At 57.7% G+C, this 18,114-nt stretch overlaps 1 protein-coding gene across 27 annotated transcripts in view; it reads left to right on the forward strand.

Moving 5' to 3' along the window:
* JAKMIP3 (Janus kinase and microtubule interacting protein 3) overlaps positions 1-15,878 on the forward strand; it is a 90,955-nt gene extending 75,077 nt beyond the window's left edge. For 13 of the 27 annotated variants that reach the window (XM_086378195.1, XM_086378198.1, XM_086378197.1 and 10 more), the window contains one exon: positions 626-1,050. In XM_086378195.1, the coding sequence (XP_086234321.1) occupies positions 626-910 (285 nt within the window). In that variant the 3' untranslated portion in view covers positions 911-1,050. Of the gene's footprint in view, positions 1-625; positions 1,051-1,173; positions 1,784-2,475; positions 2,549-3,144; positions 4,065-13,426 lie in introns of those variants that run through there. The other 14 variants (XM_086378210.1, XM_086378213.1, XM_086378211.1 and 11 more) reach the window with 6 other exon arrangements.
* The last annotated feature ends 2,236 nt before the right edge of the window (positions 15,879-18,114 follow it).

Raw genomic sequence — 18,114 nt, forward strand, 5'->3', positions numbered from 1 at the left:
AGGACCCTCGCTGTCAGATCCAAGGTGGTCAGTGTGAGGACCCCTCACTCCCTTCAGATGGGCAGTGTCAGAGCCCAGGTTCATCCAGGGTCCAGGCCAGGCATCCAGGCCAGGCATGGATACACATGTCCATCTGACCGATTCTGCACCACAATGAAAACTAGGCTCTCCAACTGTGCGGTCACCCTTACCAGCAAAGTGCCCCCCGTGACTGGCTCCGCGACCCTTCAGGCTGCTCCTTGGGCTGCTGTAGCGATGTCTGGGAAGGACCATGAATCGGGCCCTTACCGTTTGCTTGGGCTCTAGCCTAGTGATTTGCGATCTGAAGGTGCAGGAGGTGGGAGTGTGGCCGGGGCTGGGGGGGCGGTGCCTGCTCTTCTGTTGGAGCAAAGAACAGACTCGCAGAGGCTGCGTCAGAGAAACTGAGGCAGGCGCGTTTCAGCCGAAGCCCCAGCAGTCGGCGGGGAGGGCAGCCCAAGGCCCCACCCTCTCCCGCGGACGCTGTGACAGCTACTCTGTGGGATTCGCCCACCAAGTGCACGGGTGAAAGCTCTGAAAGGTCTTTCCCTACGTGGTTTCCCAAATACTCTGATTATTAAGGATTTTCCTCCTTTGAACATTGCAGAGAATTAAAGAATTAGAAGAAAGAATAGAAGCCCAGAAGAGACAAATAAAGGAACTGGAGGAAAAGGTAAGTAAAGTCAGTGTGAACTTGGGGCTGACACATGGAGAAGGGCGGCAGCTCCCGGTGCCCCGCGGCACTGGTCTGGGCAGAAAGAGGCTCCGAACCAGGGGCTGGAGCGCGGGGTCTGGGAACACCCTGGCCTCGCTGACCCAGCCACGCCACCCCCAGGACCGTGCCTCTCACAGCCTCAGTGTCCCAGCTTCGGGGGTAGTTCTGGGCCAGTGACCAGGCCCTTTCATGAGAGCTCTGTACTGTGGCTCCTGAGTTGGGAAGCTCTGGGTGCTGGGGTACAGCTGGTTTGGGGCCATGCGACGGGGTCAGGGAGGCCCGTCCAACTCTTCCCCCAACCCCTGGCTCTGTGAGTCCCAACAAGATGGATGGAGCGCCCGTGGGGACAATCCTGGCTCTTCCTGTGAGGTTCCCTGAGTTCTAGGACAGTTAGATGTTTTATTTTATTTTTAATTTAAATTTTGTTTTCTGTGATTTAGGATGTTTCAATGGCTTCTGGTGGGCTTTCCTGGTGGCTCAGCAGTAGAGAACCTGCCTGCAATGCAGGAGACGTGGGTTCAATCCCTAGGTTGGGGAGATCCCCTGGAGAAGGAAATGGTAACCCACTCCATATTCTGGCCTGGGAAACCCCGTGCACAGAGGAGCCTAGCGGGCTACAGTCCAGGGGGTCGCAGAGAGTCCGACGCGACTGAGCGACCAGCACGAGTACAGAAGGCCCCGCCCCCACCTCCGTGCCCGGCAGCCCCTGGAGCTGGTCTCCCCCATGCCCTGCCCACCCTCCTGTGGACAAAACCGGCCCCTTCTGCGGGCGCTGTACCGCCATCTGCCGAACAGTCTTGGTGGTAACTTGCAAATCCGGAGCCCGCGACAGGCCCCTGGAGCCCTAGGGCCGGGGCACGACTTGCCAGGCAGAGAGGAGCCTGGGAGCAAAGATGCGCCTGCCCCCTGGGTGGGTGCAGACAGGCACCAGGCTCGCGGGGCGCTGGGGAGGAGAGGCGAGCACACAGCCTCGCGGTGGTGCCGTCCCTGCCTCCTTTTCCATCTTAAAGTGAGAGCATTTGTTTGCATTAAATGCTTGAATTTTTTAAATTGGGTGTTTACTCTTTTAATCTAGCTGAAGGGGCTCCGCTTTTCCAAGCAGCTGTACCACGGCCAGATTTTTCTCTTGTGTCTAAATTGGCTGGGCCCCTCCCCCAACCCCCGCAGCCAGATTTTCTCTTGTGTCTAAATTGGCCGGGCCCCTCCCCCAACCCAAAAGGAGGGTTTCTGAGTGTGAAATCTATTCAGCGTGTTGGCTGTGCTTTATCACTTATAATGGGACTGAGACCAAAATATTGTCCCGGAGTGCTGGTGTTTGCCTGGCACTTGGCACACCTTTCCATCCGTAAGACTTCCATCATTACAGCCAGTTAGCACCCTCAGCATCAGCCCGGCGACAGGTCCAGGTGACCCGTCCCCACTCCCCCAGCCCAGAGGCAAGGTGACCGGCAGAGGCTCCCTCCTGACTGTCGCCTTCAGCACGTCCTCTGGACAGTGTGGGGCCCCAGAGCACAGTCCCCAGGGACAGACAGCGTGGTCATTTCAGACGCAGGTGTCCCCACGGCCCCTCGCAGCTCAGCCCTTAACCCGCTGGACACAGCGCGCCGGGACCCACTCCTGACCCCCGGCCAGCTGCTCCGCGTTGCTCTGTCTGTGGTCACACGTTTGTTCTTGCCAGAAACTCTACAAACTCTCTTTTCTTTCTTTCCTTCCATGTCTCCGCCCTCCCCTTTCGTTTTCAGTTTCTATTTTTGTTCTTGTTTTTCTCCTTAGCTTTCATTCTGTGGTCATAGCTCGCCTGGGCACTCTGGTGTGGTGAGTATTTTTTGTCCACGTCCCGGGGACCAGCAGAGCCCCCACTTGCCGTAAGCAGGAGGGGCTTCCTGGAGGCAACGCCCAGGGCCCGCACAGGTCCTAGAGGGGAGGGTCTGCCATCATCAGAGGGGAAGGGGTGCTCGCCTTCCTGGAGAAGGTCCCCGAGGGACTTCCCAGGGGAGAGATGTGTGCACACGCTCCCTGTTCTCTGCTCCAGGCAGCTCGGCAGGAGGCAGCGCTGGGGGGTTGGTGGCTTTTCTCCTTTGTGTATCAAGTTCGATCTGGGGTGACGCTGGGAGATTTGGCCAGGACCCCCACCTTCCCAACAAGCTGGGCTCACTCAGGACGTCACAGTCATCCTAGGCTGTGACATTGTCCCTGCGACTTTCAGCCCGAGGCGCACGTGAAAGCTTGGCCACTGCCTCCTTCCCAAACAAGACTCATCATCCGTCTCTGTCTGTGGGCGCCCCACCCGCCCCTGCCAGAGGGCCTTACTCTGCAGCAGAGCCATCCTTCCCGGCGCCCCTGTCCCTCCAGCCCCTTCCCTCTCGCCCTCCCACCTTCCTGACCTGTGTCCTGCGTCTCTTTCCCTCCAGCCCCCCTTTCCTCCAGCTTTACCGGAGAGCGGCGAGTGCCCGTCCCTGAAGACTCAGGGGGAGCCGGCCTCTGCAGACCCCCTGCCGTCGAGGAGGAGGGAGAGAGGGGGTCTCTGAGCACCTCCCAGGGGACTGTTCACTTTGATGAGCCGGAATTAGAACTCGTTCTCCGACCGGGCTTCTCTGAAGAGGCCTGGTCTTGGCTGCGGACCCCAGGTCCTTGCTTGGGACACAGCCCCTGGCCCCACTTACGGGGACACTCGGGGCCCCTGCTGGCGGGTGCCCAGGCTGCTTCGGTGCAGGAGCCCCGGCCCCTGCCTCCCCTGGTTCCCTCAGTGACCGCAATAGGAGTCAGAAGAGAGGGCGGACTCCCAGAAACAACGCAGGCGGCCCGCAGCACGCCGCGGTGGGGCTGCTGCCACGACGGGGACCTTCGTCCAGGGCACCCGGGCGGCTCATGGAGCATCTCCAGTGTGGTTCCCCGGGTCTCCCGGGCCAGCTGTGAAGACGCTGCAACTCGCTCGCCGGGGTCCTGGGCACTTGCCGACCGACGCATGCGGCCACCCTGCTGTGTTGGACGCTGTCGCCAGTGGGAATAGAACCGTGGATGCCACGGTGCGGCTGGACCCCGCCCTGAGCTGCGCCGAGGGACTGGTCAGAGTGAGGACCGAGGAGCTGATGGAGGGAGCTGGGACGAGAAGGGCGGGGTGGCTGGACAGGGCAGGGCCTCACTGGAGACACAGGGGCCAGAGGCCGTCCCGGGCAGCGCAGACCCGGGCACCTCAGAGGCAGGCCCAGTGCGGCCGAAGCCACCGGGTCCAGAGCTGCAGCCTTCGTGCTCCAGGGGCAGTGCCTGGCGAGGACCACAGTGCCCATAGGTCTGCGGTTGAGAAGGGGGCCCGACGCCCAGCTGGCAGCAGGTGAGGCTCAGCTGTCATCCCTGGGACATGACGCCTTCCCTCCTACCCTGCGGGGTGCCCAATCACCTTCGGGTCTGTGGGATCCCACCTCCTGGGGTGGGGGCGGTCGGCTCCCTCTGAGGTTCAGCTTGCTGGGACGCTGGCCCTGCAGCGGGAGCCCTGGTGTCTATGCAGGCGGGTGAGGGCAAGGTGGGCTCGGGGTGGTCCCAGAGGTACTAAATGTATTGTGGGTGTCCTCTGCCCAGACCCAGGGCACCCCCCAACAAGGCCAGCCAAGAGGCCTGTGCGTGGTCACAGGGCATGTCCCTGAGCCACAGGGGCGGCCTCAGCTCAGCTCCCAGCAGAAGAGGGCCCCCGGCCCCTCCTGCCCACCCAGCCCCACCCCACACCCTAGGCCTTTCAACCTGCCCGCCCACCCCGTCTGGCTGGGCCCAGAAACTCCGAAACCTTTTCTTGTGGCACAGCCCCTCTCTCTGCCATGACTCCCAGCTCAGCAGGCCTCCCTGTGTCCCCAGGGCATCACCTCCTCCCACCCCAGGGCTTGAAGGTGCCCCGGGGCAGCCGGCAGGTCAACCCCATGGCGGGGTCAGGATCTGGATGGGCGGGCGCTCCTGGGGAGCTTTTCTGTCTACATGTTTCTGGGTGACGTGGGGCAGCTTGGGAGTGCAGTTCTGTTTTCTGGGTCTGTAGGAAAGATAAGGGGCCCCGTCTCCCCACCCCTTCCCATCACAGAGCCAGCTGAACCTCTGGCAGTGGGGCTGCAGGGCCCTCGAGACGCACCGCCATGTAGAGAAGGGAGTCAGGCAGAGCAGAGGCCAGAGTGAGACCACTGCCCTCTCCCTAGACGGGGCCTTAAGACACTCAGCTCTTTCACTCAGTTCCTCTAAGGAAGCCCGTCTCTCGAAGCCACGTGCAGTCAGCCTGGTGCGGGGCCTGGGCCCAGCTGGGAATGCACGAGCACAGCCTCTGGCTGGAAAAGGCCACTTGGGAGGCTGGTTCTGGAGTGGAGGCTGGTCCCCCATCTTTGTCCACACATGGGCCCTCCAACCTGAGCACCCCTTCAAGGCCCAGTCCCTGGAACTGGGGGTCCCTGGGGCTCGTGGTCCCTGACCTTGGGGTCCCTGGAGCTCAGGATTCCTGGATCTCGTGGTCCCTGGAGCTCAGGGTCCCTGGATCTTGGGGTCCCTGGAGCTCAGGATTCCTGGATCTTGGGGTCCCTGGAACTCAGGGCCCCTGACCTTGGGGTCCCTGGAGCTCAGGATTCCTGGATCTCGTGGTCCCTGGAACTCAGGGTCCCTGACCTTGGGGTCCCTGGAGCTCAGGGTCCCTGGAGCTTGAGATCCCCGGAGCTCAGGATTCCTGGTTCTTGGGGTCCCTGGAGCTCAGGATTCCTGGTTCTTGGGGTCCCTGGAGCTCAGGGTCCCTGGATCTTGAGGTCCCTGGAGCTCAGGATTCCTGGATCTTGGGGTCCCTTGAGGTACGTGGGCTGCACCATGTTACGTGAAGGCAAGCGCTGGGTGAGGACAGCCCACTGTCACGTCCTGGCTTCAGAGGTCACCTGTAGCCAGTGAAGGACAATGAATACACAGCCACAGCAATGCTGTGTCAAAATGGATGGTGCAGAGTCCCTGGAAGGACCCCTCGGGTGGCAGGGTCGCCTCTGCCGCTTCAGGATCTTCCCTGCAGCCTCCCCCTGGAAAGCCAGCCCAGCTCTGCAGTCTGTCTTGCTGTGTGCGTGGCACGCAGGACCTGCCAGGGCTTGGAAGGCCACTTGGTGCCCCAGAACCGTGAGCAGGTCTCACCTGTGGAGGAGGCTAGGGCCAGGTACAGATGACTGGGTGCCTGAGGTGAGGGTCGGACGTCAGGGCGCTGGGCAGGCACGGCCTCCCTGGGGCCCAGGCAGCCTCCAGGACCTGAGTGTTGATGGAGGCTCCCTTGGACGTCTGGAGAGAGACCCGGACGGGATTTGAACAACTCCTGCTCCCAGCATGCTCGTGTTGGGGTGGCCTTGGTGCGGGGCAGTGGGCATCACCATGCGGGGATGGAACTGGGCTGCACGTCTCACATGGGGCTGTGGGGTGGTGGCACGCAGTGGGGGCCAGGGTCTCACTCTCAAGGACCCATGAACAAGCACGTTTTCCCTCCACCAGCACCGCTGTCCAGAGACCGGGGGAGAGGTCTGGGTCGCCAAAGTAGGAGGATATTGTGTGAAGTAGTTGGCACCAAAGGGTCCTCACCCTGGGCAGAAGTAGCGGATGTTCAGTGAGAGGGGTCCCGCGGCCCACGCTCCCCTTCACGCGGGCAGTGGGGGCGGCCACACCGCAACGATGCTGCTCTGCGTTTTCTCAGTCGAGGGGGAGGGGACCGCTTTGTGGGTGCAGAGCTGGTGGCTGCGGATCTGCAGCTACGGATGGCAGCTCGTGGGAAACGTCGAGCCCCGCGGGGGTTCCCCCATCACCTTCTGGCTCACCAGTCTCCAGGGTGAGTCTGAGGCTGTCAGCAGAGTGCTGACATCTAAATCCAGGATGTTCTGTATCGTTATCGCCCTTCCCAGCCCCGACCACTGACATGCTCCCCCTAGTCAGCGAGGGCCCCTCTCAGCCGGGGAGCAGATGGGCCTGGGGCTTTCTGCACTGGAGACGTCGCTGGGAGGGGCTGGTTCCATGCACATTTGGTGCAGTATGTACATCACAAGTTACCAGATTCCTAAGCAAGTGTCCCCCTTCTCCCATCAGCTTTTTAAAAAATCTTCTATTTTAAAGTAGTTTCAGACTTAAAAGTTGCACAGATACTCTTCACCTAGCTTCCCCAGAGGTCCCCATTTCATGTCATCACAGTGCACTCTCCAAGCTCAGCTGGTCCACCCACTCTGTCCAGACAAGCGTTTTTTGCTTCAGGAGAAATAGGTTATGTGGTGTTGGGCCTAAGAAAACCAGATTCAAGGCCGCCAACATTTTCTCCAGTGTTTCGTCTGGAATCGCATGGCTTTGTGTCTTACATTCATGTTCATGATCCATTTTGAGTTTATGTTTGCATTTGCTGCATGGTTTTGGTCAAAGCACATTTTTTGCAAGTGGTTGTCCATCTCTTGTCTCCCCCCACCCCCACTGTAAGGAACTCTTCTGTCTTTGAGTAAAATGCCTTCTGCTTGGCTGGACCAAGCCCGCTCTGTGGTCAGCCTGGTCCTGGCTGGAGTGTCCTCCCCACCTCTGAGTCATCAAACTCGGGGAGGCAGGGGGTCAGAGCTGCTATCTGCCGGCGTCCTCCACGCTGGCATGCCTGGTCCCCTCTGGGTCCTGCGGGTGGGGCTGGGGCTCCAGGCGCCTCGTCTGCCCAGCTCAGGGTCTGGAATCCCGAGATGTGAGACTCAACTGTCAGCAGGGCAGATTTACAGCTCTCCCGGAGCAGGCACTGCATACCGATGAGCCCCGCTCCTGTGAGCCTGCTCACGCTGCACTGAGACCCGGTGACCAGAAGTGATGGCTCTTGTCATTGCTGAAATTCAGGGAGGAGTCAGTCTTGCTCAGCAAACATCCACAGTTAACAGGCATTGTGGACACATGTGAGCGGAAGCCTTCATTCGAGCCATGTCTGTAATAGTCTCCATCATAACTGATGAAATTGTCTTTTAATTTCTGTCTATTGTTTCGTATTTAAGGAAAGACGTACAAGCTGCGCTGTTTATGTGCCTCCCAGACTCACAGGCCTGCACACACACACGCACACACGCACACACACGCACACTGCAGCCCTTGTCGTGGAGTTTTCTTCCTCTTTGCTGCACAGACTTGCATGTGTCCTGACACTGGCTTTCTCCTGCCACTGGTCTCGGAATGGCCCTGGTGGGTGTTTCTTGTAACCTCTCTGGCTTCACTGACGTCTAACCTCCGACCCCCTCCCGTACCTGCCTCTCTCCCTTCAGAGGTAACTGCCTTCTGACCCCTGGGCCGCGCCCTGGGCAGAGCTTTGTGGCCGACACATAGGTTTCTGAAAGGTGTAGCTGTTATTGCTTCTGAGGTCCTTGTAAGAGGCGTCATGCTTTTGGACACGCAGCGACTTCGTTTCGTGGTGCCTGGACTCGCCTGTCCAGTGACCGTGTGTCTTCGTGTCCCGCTCCGGGAGGCCCTCGTGGGCCCCCACCACCTTGGTGATGGGCATCTGGGTTTCGCCGCTGTGAGCATTCACGTGAAGTCTGTTGGTGTGCTGGTGCAGGAGTTTCTTTGGGTGTCCACCTGTGGTCATTAGGGGTCATCCAAAGTATATAGCCTTGACATTAGGGGATACTGACAAACTCCTCCAGTTCCTGTTGGCTTTGGAGCTGCTTTTTCCTCCCTGTTTAGAATTTTGTGTTTACCTGACGGCAAAAGCCGTTCTCTCGTGCTGCTGGGACATCTGCACACGGTCTCAGGGAGAAGTGGGAGAGCTGACTGGAGGCCGATGCCCCGCCCCGTTCTGCGCCCTGCTGCCTGATCTGCGCTGTGCGGTGGCAGCGCTTGGCCCACGGCCAGCCGCCTGGCGCTTGTCATGTCGCCATCCCGGTTTAAGCAGCGTGGGCCCTCTCAGAGCGTGAGCACGAGGCCATTATTGAGAGAGGCCGCTGTTAGAGCAGGCAGCGTCAGGGGAGAGCCGGACGCCCCTTCTCCGACTGCAAGAGCAGCTCCTGGTCACCCAGACGAAAAACAAAACAGGAACCAAGGGTTGTGTGTGTGCGGGTCTGTGCGTGTGGTTGTGTGTGTGCGGGTCTGTGCGTGTGGTTGTGTGTGTGCAGGTCTATGTGTGTGGTTGTATGTGTAGGTCTGTGTGTGGTTGTGTATGTGCAGGTCTGTGCCTGTGGTTTTGTGTGTTCAAGTCTCTCTGTGGTTGTGTGTGCAGTTCTGTGTGTGGTTGTGTGTGCGGGTCTGTGTGTGGTTGTGTGTGCGGGTTTGTGTGTGCAGTCTGAGTGTGGTATGTGTGTGGGTCTGTGTGTGAGGTTGTGTGTATATCAGTCTGTGTGTGATTGTGTGTGTGTGGGTCTGTGTGTGAGGTTGTGTGTGTATGGGTCTGTGTGTGGTTCTGTGTGTGCAGGTCTGTGAGTGTGGTTGTGTGTATGAGTCTGTGCATGTGGTTGCGTGTACAGGTCTGTGAGTGTGGTGTGTGTGCGGGTCTGTGTGTAGTTGTGTATGTGGGTCTCTGTGTGAGGTTATGTTTACAGGTCTGTGAGTGTGGTTGTGTGTGCGGGTCTGTGTATGGTGTGGGTCTCTGTGGTTGTGTGTGCAGTCTATGTTTGTGTGTGCAGGTCTGTGTGTGGTTGTGTGTGCAGGCCTGTGTGTGTGGTTATGTGTGCAGGTCTGTTTGTGGTGGTGTGTGGGTCTCTGTGTGTGCCGGGCACGTGCATGGGGCAGCCGTATGCGATCTGGACAGGCAGCCTGTCCAGTCAGAGCAAGTGGGGGTGGGAGTGGGGGTCAGGCCTGTTGCCGGGTCTTCTGCCTGATAGTCTGGGGGTTAGAGACGGGAGGCCTGTCCCAGTCAAGTTGATGAGCTAGGCACGGTGTGAGCATGGACCGTCCCGGGCCGGAATGGATTGGCCCGCCTGCAGCGGGCTCTTGCCTGTGGGGCGCGGGGAGAAGGGCCTGGTCGATGGCCCGGGTGCACTGACAGAAGCCCTGTCCCCCTCTGTGTGGTTGATGGAAAGGCCCTGCGGAGAGCTGACCGGGCGGCAGGGGGGACGCTCAGCCGGGTCTGGGCGAGAGCATCTGTTTCTTCCTATTTCCCCCAAGTCGGAGCTTCGGGGAGGGAAGCCCTCAGCCCCAAACACGTGTTCTGTTGCTGCTGGTTTCTGTTGGAAATGCTAGGCTACGGTTTCCCAGAGTAGTAAGCGCTCATGCGGAGGGTTTCTGGCTTTAACCTGTCCTCTTCTGTCCCATAAGCTGATTGAACTTGTATTTGTGTGGCTTACTTCTGAGGGCCTGGGACTGTGAGTAGGGGTGATGTTTGGGGGCAGAGAGCAAAAATCTGGGCTGCAGGGCGTCGCCCCTGCCACGTGGGCTCTGGGCCTCTGCCTGGCCCACCCCGTGTTCGGACCCGGGTTCACGTGCCTCGTGCGTATTTCTGGGCAACATGAGGCCCCCCACCTGCAGTTGGTTCCAACCCCAGGAAGGTTGGTCGCCCTGCCAACAACTTCATGTTTCCCATCAGTTGAGGGGCCGGTGGCTCGGGCTGTATTTTGACATAAATCCGCGTGCTGTTTCCTAACCCGTGTGTATGAAGGCACTTGCGTGTGTTGCCCATGGGTGTTACTGATGAGAGTTCTGCTTTTGCAGCTTTGAGCAGGGTTCTGACGTCTCTGTGCCCACTGGGCTGGGTGCCAACATAGAGACAGCGCTGCTGCCAGCTGGGTCGTGTCCAGCCCATGCCCTCCCGTCCCCTTGTCCCTCCTTCGTCCATCTTGGTGACTGTGACATAAACGCACTTAATGACGTTGGTTATCACTCTTCCTGAATGGTAACTCAAATGACCACTTGAATCCGTATCACCCGTCCTCCAGTGCAGCCCAGTAGAGAAATTACATCGCAAGCCCTCCCTCCAGAAGGAAGGGTGCGGCTGCGGTTCTGGGTGCCCACCCTGATCGAGACATCACTGCCCCGCTGGGCTGGGAGCAATACATCCTGTGTCCCCGTTCCCCCACGACGTTCATTCTCGTCTGTGCCCACGCACTGCCCTGTCCCCTCTCTGTGAAGCGCTGCACATGGGGATTACCTGGCTCGCTCATGCTGTGGACAAACTTTGGTGTGGACCTCAAGACACACTTAGACTGCCCTGGCCCCTAACACAGTCAAATAAATGATGACCCAGCAAGTGGACAGGTGTGCTCACGGAGGCAAAGACCATGCCTCTCCGCTCTGCACCTCACAGCTTCTGGAAAAGCACCTCCAGGCTTCTGGAAAACAGTGGAAGGGAGGGCTCCTGGGTCCCCAAGAGCCCCCCTCAGGCCCAGGGACCCACCAGGACTCTTAGGACGCAGCCCAGAGTGGAGCTCCAGCTCAGACCGTGCAGCGATGTCCTGCAGGGATGTGGCTGGCTCTGCAGGGCCAGGAGACCCAGGAGGAGGCTCCCTACACATTCTCTCTTCTGTGCAGGCCACGTGGAGTGTGCTCCCCTGGTCATGGGAACTCGGCTGTGTGTGTGGTATCTCTGCTGGGGAGCTGGAGGGGGGTTCATCTAAGGTTCAGAGCTCAGAGCTTTTATTGGGGCTACTCAAGTGGGCACCCCCTGCCTGTAAAATGCTAGCCTCAGAAAGAAGCAGATGCTTGCCGCAAATCACACCATTTGTACAAACATTCTCAGCCACCCCACGAGCAGGACCTCTTCACTCCAGGAGAGTTTCAAAAGCTGGGTTCCCAGAGGCCAGTCCAGGGCGAACCTGGCGGGCAGCCCCTGTGCTGACAGTGGCTCAGTTCCTGCCCACACAGGTGCTCCTGACCGAGGAGGCCCCAGGTCAGGAGACCCAGGGCAGACCCCGGAGAGGACCCACACTCGCCTGTCCTGGGCCTGGCGCAGCTTCAGTGTTGGTGAGATCTTGGGCTGACGGGGACAGTCGGGAAGTTGGGCCAGTGGCTAGAGAAAGGAGGAGTGGAGGACACCATGTCCCCAAGAGGACATGGGACTGGGGGTCAGGAGAGAGTGGAGCTCTAGGAGCTTGGAAGCAAACCACGCCTCTGTGTGTGTGCACATGTGTGCGTGTGTGTGCATCAGGAGGGAGGGGAGATCTAGAAGCCTGAAAGCAAACCATGCCTCTCTGTGTATGTGTGCATGTGTGTGTGTGTGCACATGTGTGTGTGTGCGTCAGGAGGGAGGGGAGGTCTAGAAGCCTGGAAGCAAACCATGCCTCTCTGTGTGTGTGTGCATGTGTGTGTGTGCACATGTGTGCGTGTGTGCACATGTGTGCGTGTGTGTGCGTCAGGAGGGAGGGGAGGTCTAGAAGCCTGGAAGCAAACCATGCCTCTGTGTGTGTGTGTGTGCATGTGTGTGTGTGTGCACGTGCAGTGCCACAGTCCTGGGTGAGAGCAGAGGAATGCCCGTCCTGGACGCAGTGCTGTGGATGTAAAGGCAGCAGGGCAGGCAGGCTCAGGAAAAGGGGCCCATGACCTGAGGGAACAGGATGCCGTCACCTTGTCCCTTCAAGCTGGAGGGTGACTTTATTTTCCACAAGATTGTTCTGTATTTATTCGTGTGCAACTCACACCCCAGACAGTCGTCATCCTAACTCAAGGGGGCAGTGACGTGGTGGAGGCCCGCGAGCAGGTGGCCGGGGCCCTGGCTCTGGTCAGCCCGGTGCAACCTCAGGAGATCCCTTGGTGTCTCGGGGCTTCGGTCTTTCCATCTGCAAAATGAGAGGGTCCTTTCTAACAGCTCAAAGTGGATGGACTAATGGAACCTATTTAGGAATGGATCAGATGGAGGGCCTAAGAAGCAGTGTCACTTGAATGCAGCAGAGATGTCAATGGAGAGGTGTGACACTCAGTGAGATGAGCTCACTGCAATTCCACTGCATTTGGTGGTCATTCTTCTTGGTGGAATATCCTCTTACTGAGAAGTTAAACAATCAAAAACCAAAAATACTCTGTGGAGTTTCTAATGTCTGTGACCCCAGGCTCCACCTCTGGATGCCCCACCCACCCCCGTCCCATCCCGTCCCCCTCCTCCTCCCATCCCCTCCCTCCTCCCTCCTTCCTCTCCCCCTCCTCCCTCCTTCCCCTCCTCGTCCTCCCTCCTCCCTCCCCTCTCCCTCCTCCCTCCCCTCTCCCTCCTCCCTCCCCTCTCCCTTTCCCTCCTCTCTCTCCTCCCCTCTCCCTCTCCCTCCTCCCTCCCTTTCCCTCCTCTCTCTCCTCCCCTCTCCCTCTCCCTCCTCCCTCCCTCCTCCCTCACCTCCTCCCTCACCTCTCCCCCCAACCAGTCTGCTGCTCCACGGCCCACCCTTCTTGTTATATGCAGATCCTGGGAAGCACCTTCTTAACTTCTTCCAAATATTAAAGATGTAAAAGGTGAAAAGAAAGAATTGGCACATAACAGAGGCCCACTTCCTAAGTACTGAGAAAAAACAAAACCTCGGCATAAGTGGCATCCTCCCCCGTGTGGGAGGGAGCTCTGCGGCCACGTCTGCACGCAACCTCATGAGGCACTTGACCTCTGCGGCCTCTCAGCTCCTGGGAAGAGCCCTCAGCATCTCCAGGCAGAGGCTCAGCATGGCACGGTGTTTGGGCCAGACTGTCCACCTGTGGAGCCAGCATCCATCATTTCTCCAGAGCTTTTCCCTGCCTGGAGTCCCCGCCAGTGGCTCAGATATCTCACACTAACAGAAAGCGTCTGTCTTCACTCTCTTTCAGAGGAGAAGCAGCACGTAGATGAAGCCAGTTTAAAGCGTGAGTTCCACTCCTTGTGAGCTTCATGGTCCACAGACTGGGAGAGCCTTCCTGCGCTTGGACACAGCCTGACTTGTGGCTTGGAGGTGGTCCTTCTATTGACCTCGCACCCTTGAGATCTAAGATTGTGCTGTCAGTAATGCAACGTGTGTGTGTGTGTGCATGAATCTATGTGCACACACACATGCTCTGTCAGAAGAGGACGCACAGGGTTGAGCTCTTTTGAGGCACTTGTAGATTGACGTACCGGGTAATGAGCCGGGCAGCCAGGTGAGACCATAAGACAACACTGTGTGAGAGAAACACAAGCCGCATTGCCCGGGAGCGGAGGGAGGTCCGCCTGTGTGTCTGCAAGGGTTAGGGTCACTTTATATTTGTGTTGGAGGAAACGTTCAACTCGGGTACGGACGACAGAGGCAGCCAGACCAGGCTTGATTTGCTAGGATGAATCAAGAGAAAGATGATAGGATCAGACAGACATGCTTTTCTCTGGCGGGTGCAGGTTTTCCGCTGGGCAATGCGTGATCAATCAACGCTTGTCCGAGAAGGATGCATTCTTTCTGTTGTCATTAAAGCCACAGTTACATGCTCACCTGGGCAAGAAGTGGGGCCAGTCCACTGCTTTTCCATCTGAGCTTGATGTCAGGATTTGTGTCTCAAGTCCAAAGTCCGGTTTAGCCCTCCCTGCATTCTTCTGTCCTGTTCTGATGACTGCGTCGTCTTGGCGCATTCGTTGTAGTCAGAATCAAAAGGCAAACAGTAGACTTGCGTGAATAAAAGCCACTGTGGAGCTATGGATGAACTCCCAGAGTGAAGTCTGGTGGAGTGTACGATGCAGGCATTGAGAAACGCTCCACAGTTCCTCTCCCTGAGGGCCTGCCCAGCCCCGCGTGTACCTGCCCAGGAACAGCAGTTATGCAGGCTGGCCGTTTGGGATCCCAAAGTGTGCATTTGAAACCCAAATTCACGCCCCTCGTGTTTATTTGGGTCGTCATGATTTTCATGTGGTACATATGTCTGGAGCACTTCATATGCCCACACATCCCAGACTCTCAATCACAGCTCTGTAATTTTTAAAAGGAGGCAAACTCTACAGGAAAGAGAAGCATGTAAATATGTACCAATGCTTATGAAGTCATTATTATCTGTATGTAAAAAGGATGTGCTTTGGAAAGGGAAAATGGCTCAATGAATGTTTTAAGTAATCCATGTACCAAACTGCATTTTGAAACTGCATGTTCCCCAAAGCACACATTGAGTTGAAATGCCAAGTCTTCTCTTCAGATACCATTGTTTCTGTTCATGTATCATAGGCACCTTCTGTTCATCTGCCTACAAAATCCAGCATTTTAGGGTTGGGCTTTTGGAAAAAGAAAAAAGAAAGAGAAGAAAGAGACAAATATGCGTATTTGTCACTATTTCCTGCCAATCCACTGAGCATCTGAAGAAGTCAAGTATTTTAAAATAATATGCATTCTCTAAATACTAGAATGTACCTTTTATTCAAAACCAGTGGACTGGATTGAATTGAATATTTGGGCTCACTAGCTCTTCAAATAGAGGAAGTGTCACAAAGAGGTTGAAACACAGAAATGTTTACTGTGTAACTGAGATGTGTGCAGCCCAACAGTTATCACCATGGCCATGTGCACAATATCCAGAAACACACACACGTGCTTTCGTTTGTGCAAACCAGAATCCACGTGCGCCGCAGCTTCCTTGCTGACACAGTGTGTGTACCTCGTTCCCGTGGTCTCAAGCTCCAGTTGCTGAAGGACTGTGGCTTTTCCCTAAAGTGCTCAGCCCTCGAGGAACCTGTAGCCTTCAGGACACCCTGAGTGCCTTACGCGGCTGTGAACACCAGTGCCGGCAGTCAGGAAGGAGGGCGTGCCGGGAGTGGGTTTGGAGGTGTTGGACATTAATCTACGCTGACCATCACTGCGTCATTGACCTTAAGATGGACTGTATGTTTTAGCACAGTGATGGATTTACGTTTAGGCTCAGGAAAATCAAGCTGTACATATAGGTATCAAATCATATATTTGTTTACTGTGTATTTTTTAAAAGCTTTATTGTAAATTTATGCAAACACGAATGAGGACTTGTTTTCTCACGGCGATGTGCCAAGCAGTGTTTGTGTCCCCTGAAGCAGTTCCTTAATAACCACACTCTAAACACGTGATACTCTGTTTAGTGCTAAACAGTATTCAGAGCCCTAAAATAGGTTTGTATGGTGATTAACTACAGAATTTTACACATATTTTTGTATTGTGATTCCTATGATATATACCAGAGAATTTTTACTCATTTGCAAATTATTGTACAGTTTTTAATAAAGATTGTTTTAAATCTTAGAATATCAAAGTTCTCCACCTCACAAAGTATTAAAGTCTGGACTTATCGGCTACAGTAGCCACTTCTGTGTTCTGTGTCCACTCTCTGAATGATAGTGCGTCTTCCCACACCAGAAAGGAGAGCTGGGCCTTCTGCGCATTGGGAAGGGGGACCCAGGCGTCTCACATACAGCCTCGTCCTAAGTTATGGGGGGGGGCTCATCTGGAGGACAGGCTCTGAGGTCACCTGGGGTCAACTACGGGGAGGCCTGCTCCTGGGCTGTTTGTCAAATGAGAACCAAGGGAGAAGTCAAGTCCCTGAGAATGGTGAATTTCTGTGAATGAATAAGAACATGTTTCAGTGTCAGGGACCCCACAGAGGTGAGCACAGGCTGTTGGATCTCTTTGGGAAAGTGGGAACCCGAGGTGGGGCTAAGATGAGGGGCAGGAAGTGTTGATTGGGCTCTGCAGGGTTCTTATGCCTCCTGTTGTCCCAGCTTATGCTTTGAAATTCCAGCTGTGGCTGTTTTAACAGAAGCAAAGACTAGGATGTATTTTCCTTACAAACCAATCCCCGCGGGGCTTGACTTAGTGACAGCACTGTCCTGGGAGGCTGGGCAGGCTGGGAGTCCTCCTGCCATGTCCCACCCAAACTCGGAACTTGCTTTTTAAAAAATAAGTCTTTATCTATTTGGCTACGTTGTGTCTTAGTTGCGTCACAGGGGCCTGGTTGCTCTGCAGCACATGGGGTCTCAGTTTCCCTACCAGGGACGGAACTGTGTCCCCCGCCTTGCAAGGCAGATTCGCAACCACCGGAGCACCAGGGAAACACCCGAAGTCTGTTTTTCCAGGCAGTCGGATCAGCTTCCGTGGTCGCATCACCCCCCCCCCCACCACCACCCCTGCTCTGTCCTTCCAACTTGCCAAACGTTTGAGTCAGAGCCTCCTTGCCTGACTTGGGATCGCCCGCAGGGCCTGGAAATGTGGCTGAAGTTTCGAAAAACTGTTTGTTTTTTTTTTTTTTTTTCCGTGCCTCCTCTCCTCAGCTCCTTCTGCAGGTTGAAAGGGAGGTCAGAAGCGGCTTTGCTTGGGCAGAAAGCGCGCCCTCAGCCCAGACCCGGAGCTTTCAGCACCCGCCACGTGGACAGCGCCGGCTCCGCCCGGGCGCCGGGCAAGGCTTGAGGGTGGGGGGTGGGGGTGGGGGGTGGAGGGCGGGCAGAGGGAAAGGGGCGGGGGGAGCGCCGGGCCCGGGTCCGCCCCGTCTACGCGCAGAGCTCAAACCCCGCCACTGGAGGCTCCGGGACCGGCCGCCCCTCGCCCGCTCCCTCAATGGCAGCGAGGCGGCCGCAGGAGCCCGCAGGGGCTCTGCCCGCCTGCCTGGGGGCGCGGGGCACGGGTAGCCCCCAGGCCCGCCCCAAGCTCGGCGGAGTCTTCCGCTGCGTGGAGGACGCCTTTGAGAACAAGACCCTGTCGCTGGACGAGCTGGGAGGCGGCCACCGGGATCCGAGAGGCGGAGGGCCCTACAGCGGGCCAAGCGGCTACCCGGGGAGTCCCAGCGAGCCAGGTGGAGACGGCCTGGGGGCCGCGGCGAGTCTCCCAGAGGGGCCCAGCGCGGCCCAGGCCCACGGCCCACAGCAGGTAGTGGCCGCGGTGCGGGGGCTGCGGGCGGCGGGGCTGGTGAACGGGGGACGCGGGCTCTGCCCCTGAGGCGCAGCGCATCCACTCCAGAGGCCGCCCCGGGAGCCATCCAGGGGCCCATCCTCTTCGGAGAGCCTCCAACCCCTCCCCGGGGACGCGACCGCTGGCCGCAGGGCCTCTTCCCCACGACGGGCCAAGCCTAAGCCTGGACCTCCCCATCCTCCGCCCCCTCCCCAGCCCGCACCCCCCGAGGCCTGGGCTTTCCTGCTCTGTTTGTCCTGGGCTCGCACAGCTCTTTCTCTGTGTCTCCTGGTCTCTTTCTGTCCCCTCTGTGTCCCTGCAGCCCCTCTCCTGTCCTCAAGGCTTGCGGGGCTGGCCCTGGACAGTCTCACAGGGAGGTGTCTCCACTGTCCGGCCCCAGGGTCTGGCGCTCCCAGCCCTGCCCTGGCAAATCCTCGAAGGAGCCGACCTTTGGCCTGAAACATCTTTCAGGACGGAGTCCAGCTCCCTGAGATCCTCAGCCTGGACTTGAGACTAGACTCGGTGGCCTTGGGTGCCCTGGGTCATCAGGGAGCTGGTGGCGGGCCTCCGGCTGGCCAGGGTCGAAGCGGGGCCTGGCAGGTCATTACCGGACCCCTCTCCCTGTCCATCCTGGGCGGGGGGATGGCGGGGAACTTTGCC

Source organism: Bos grunniens, chromosome 26 (genome assembly GCF_055505025.1).
Source record: "Bos grunniens cultivar Pamir isolate PY7600 chromosome 26, Bosgru_T2T1.0, whole genome shotgun sequence".
Lineage (NCBI taxonomy): Eukaryota > Metazoa > Chordata > Mammalia > Artiodactyla > Bovidae > Bos > Bos grunniens.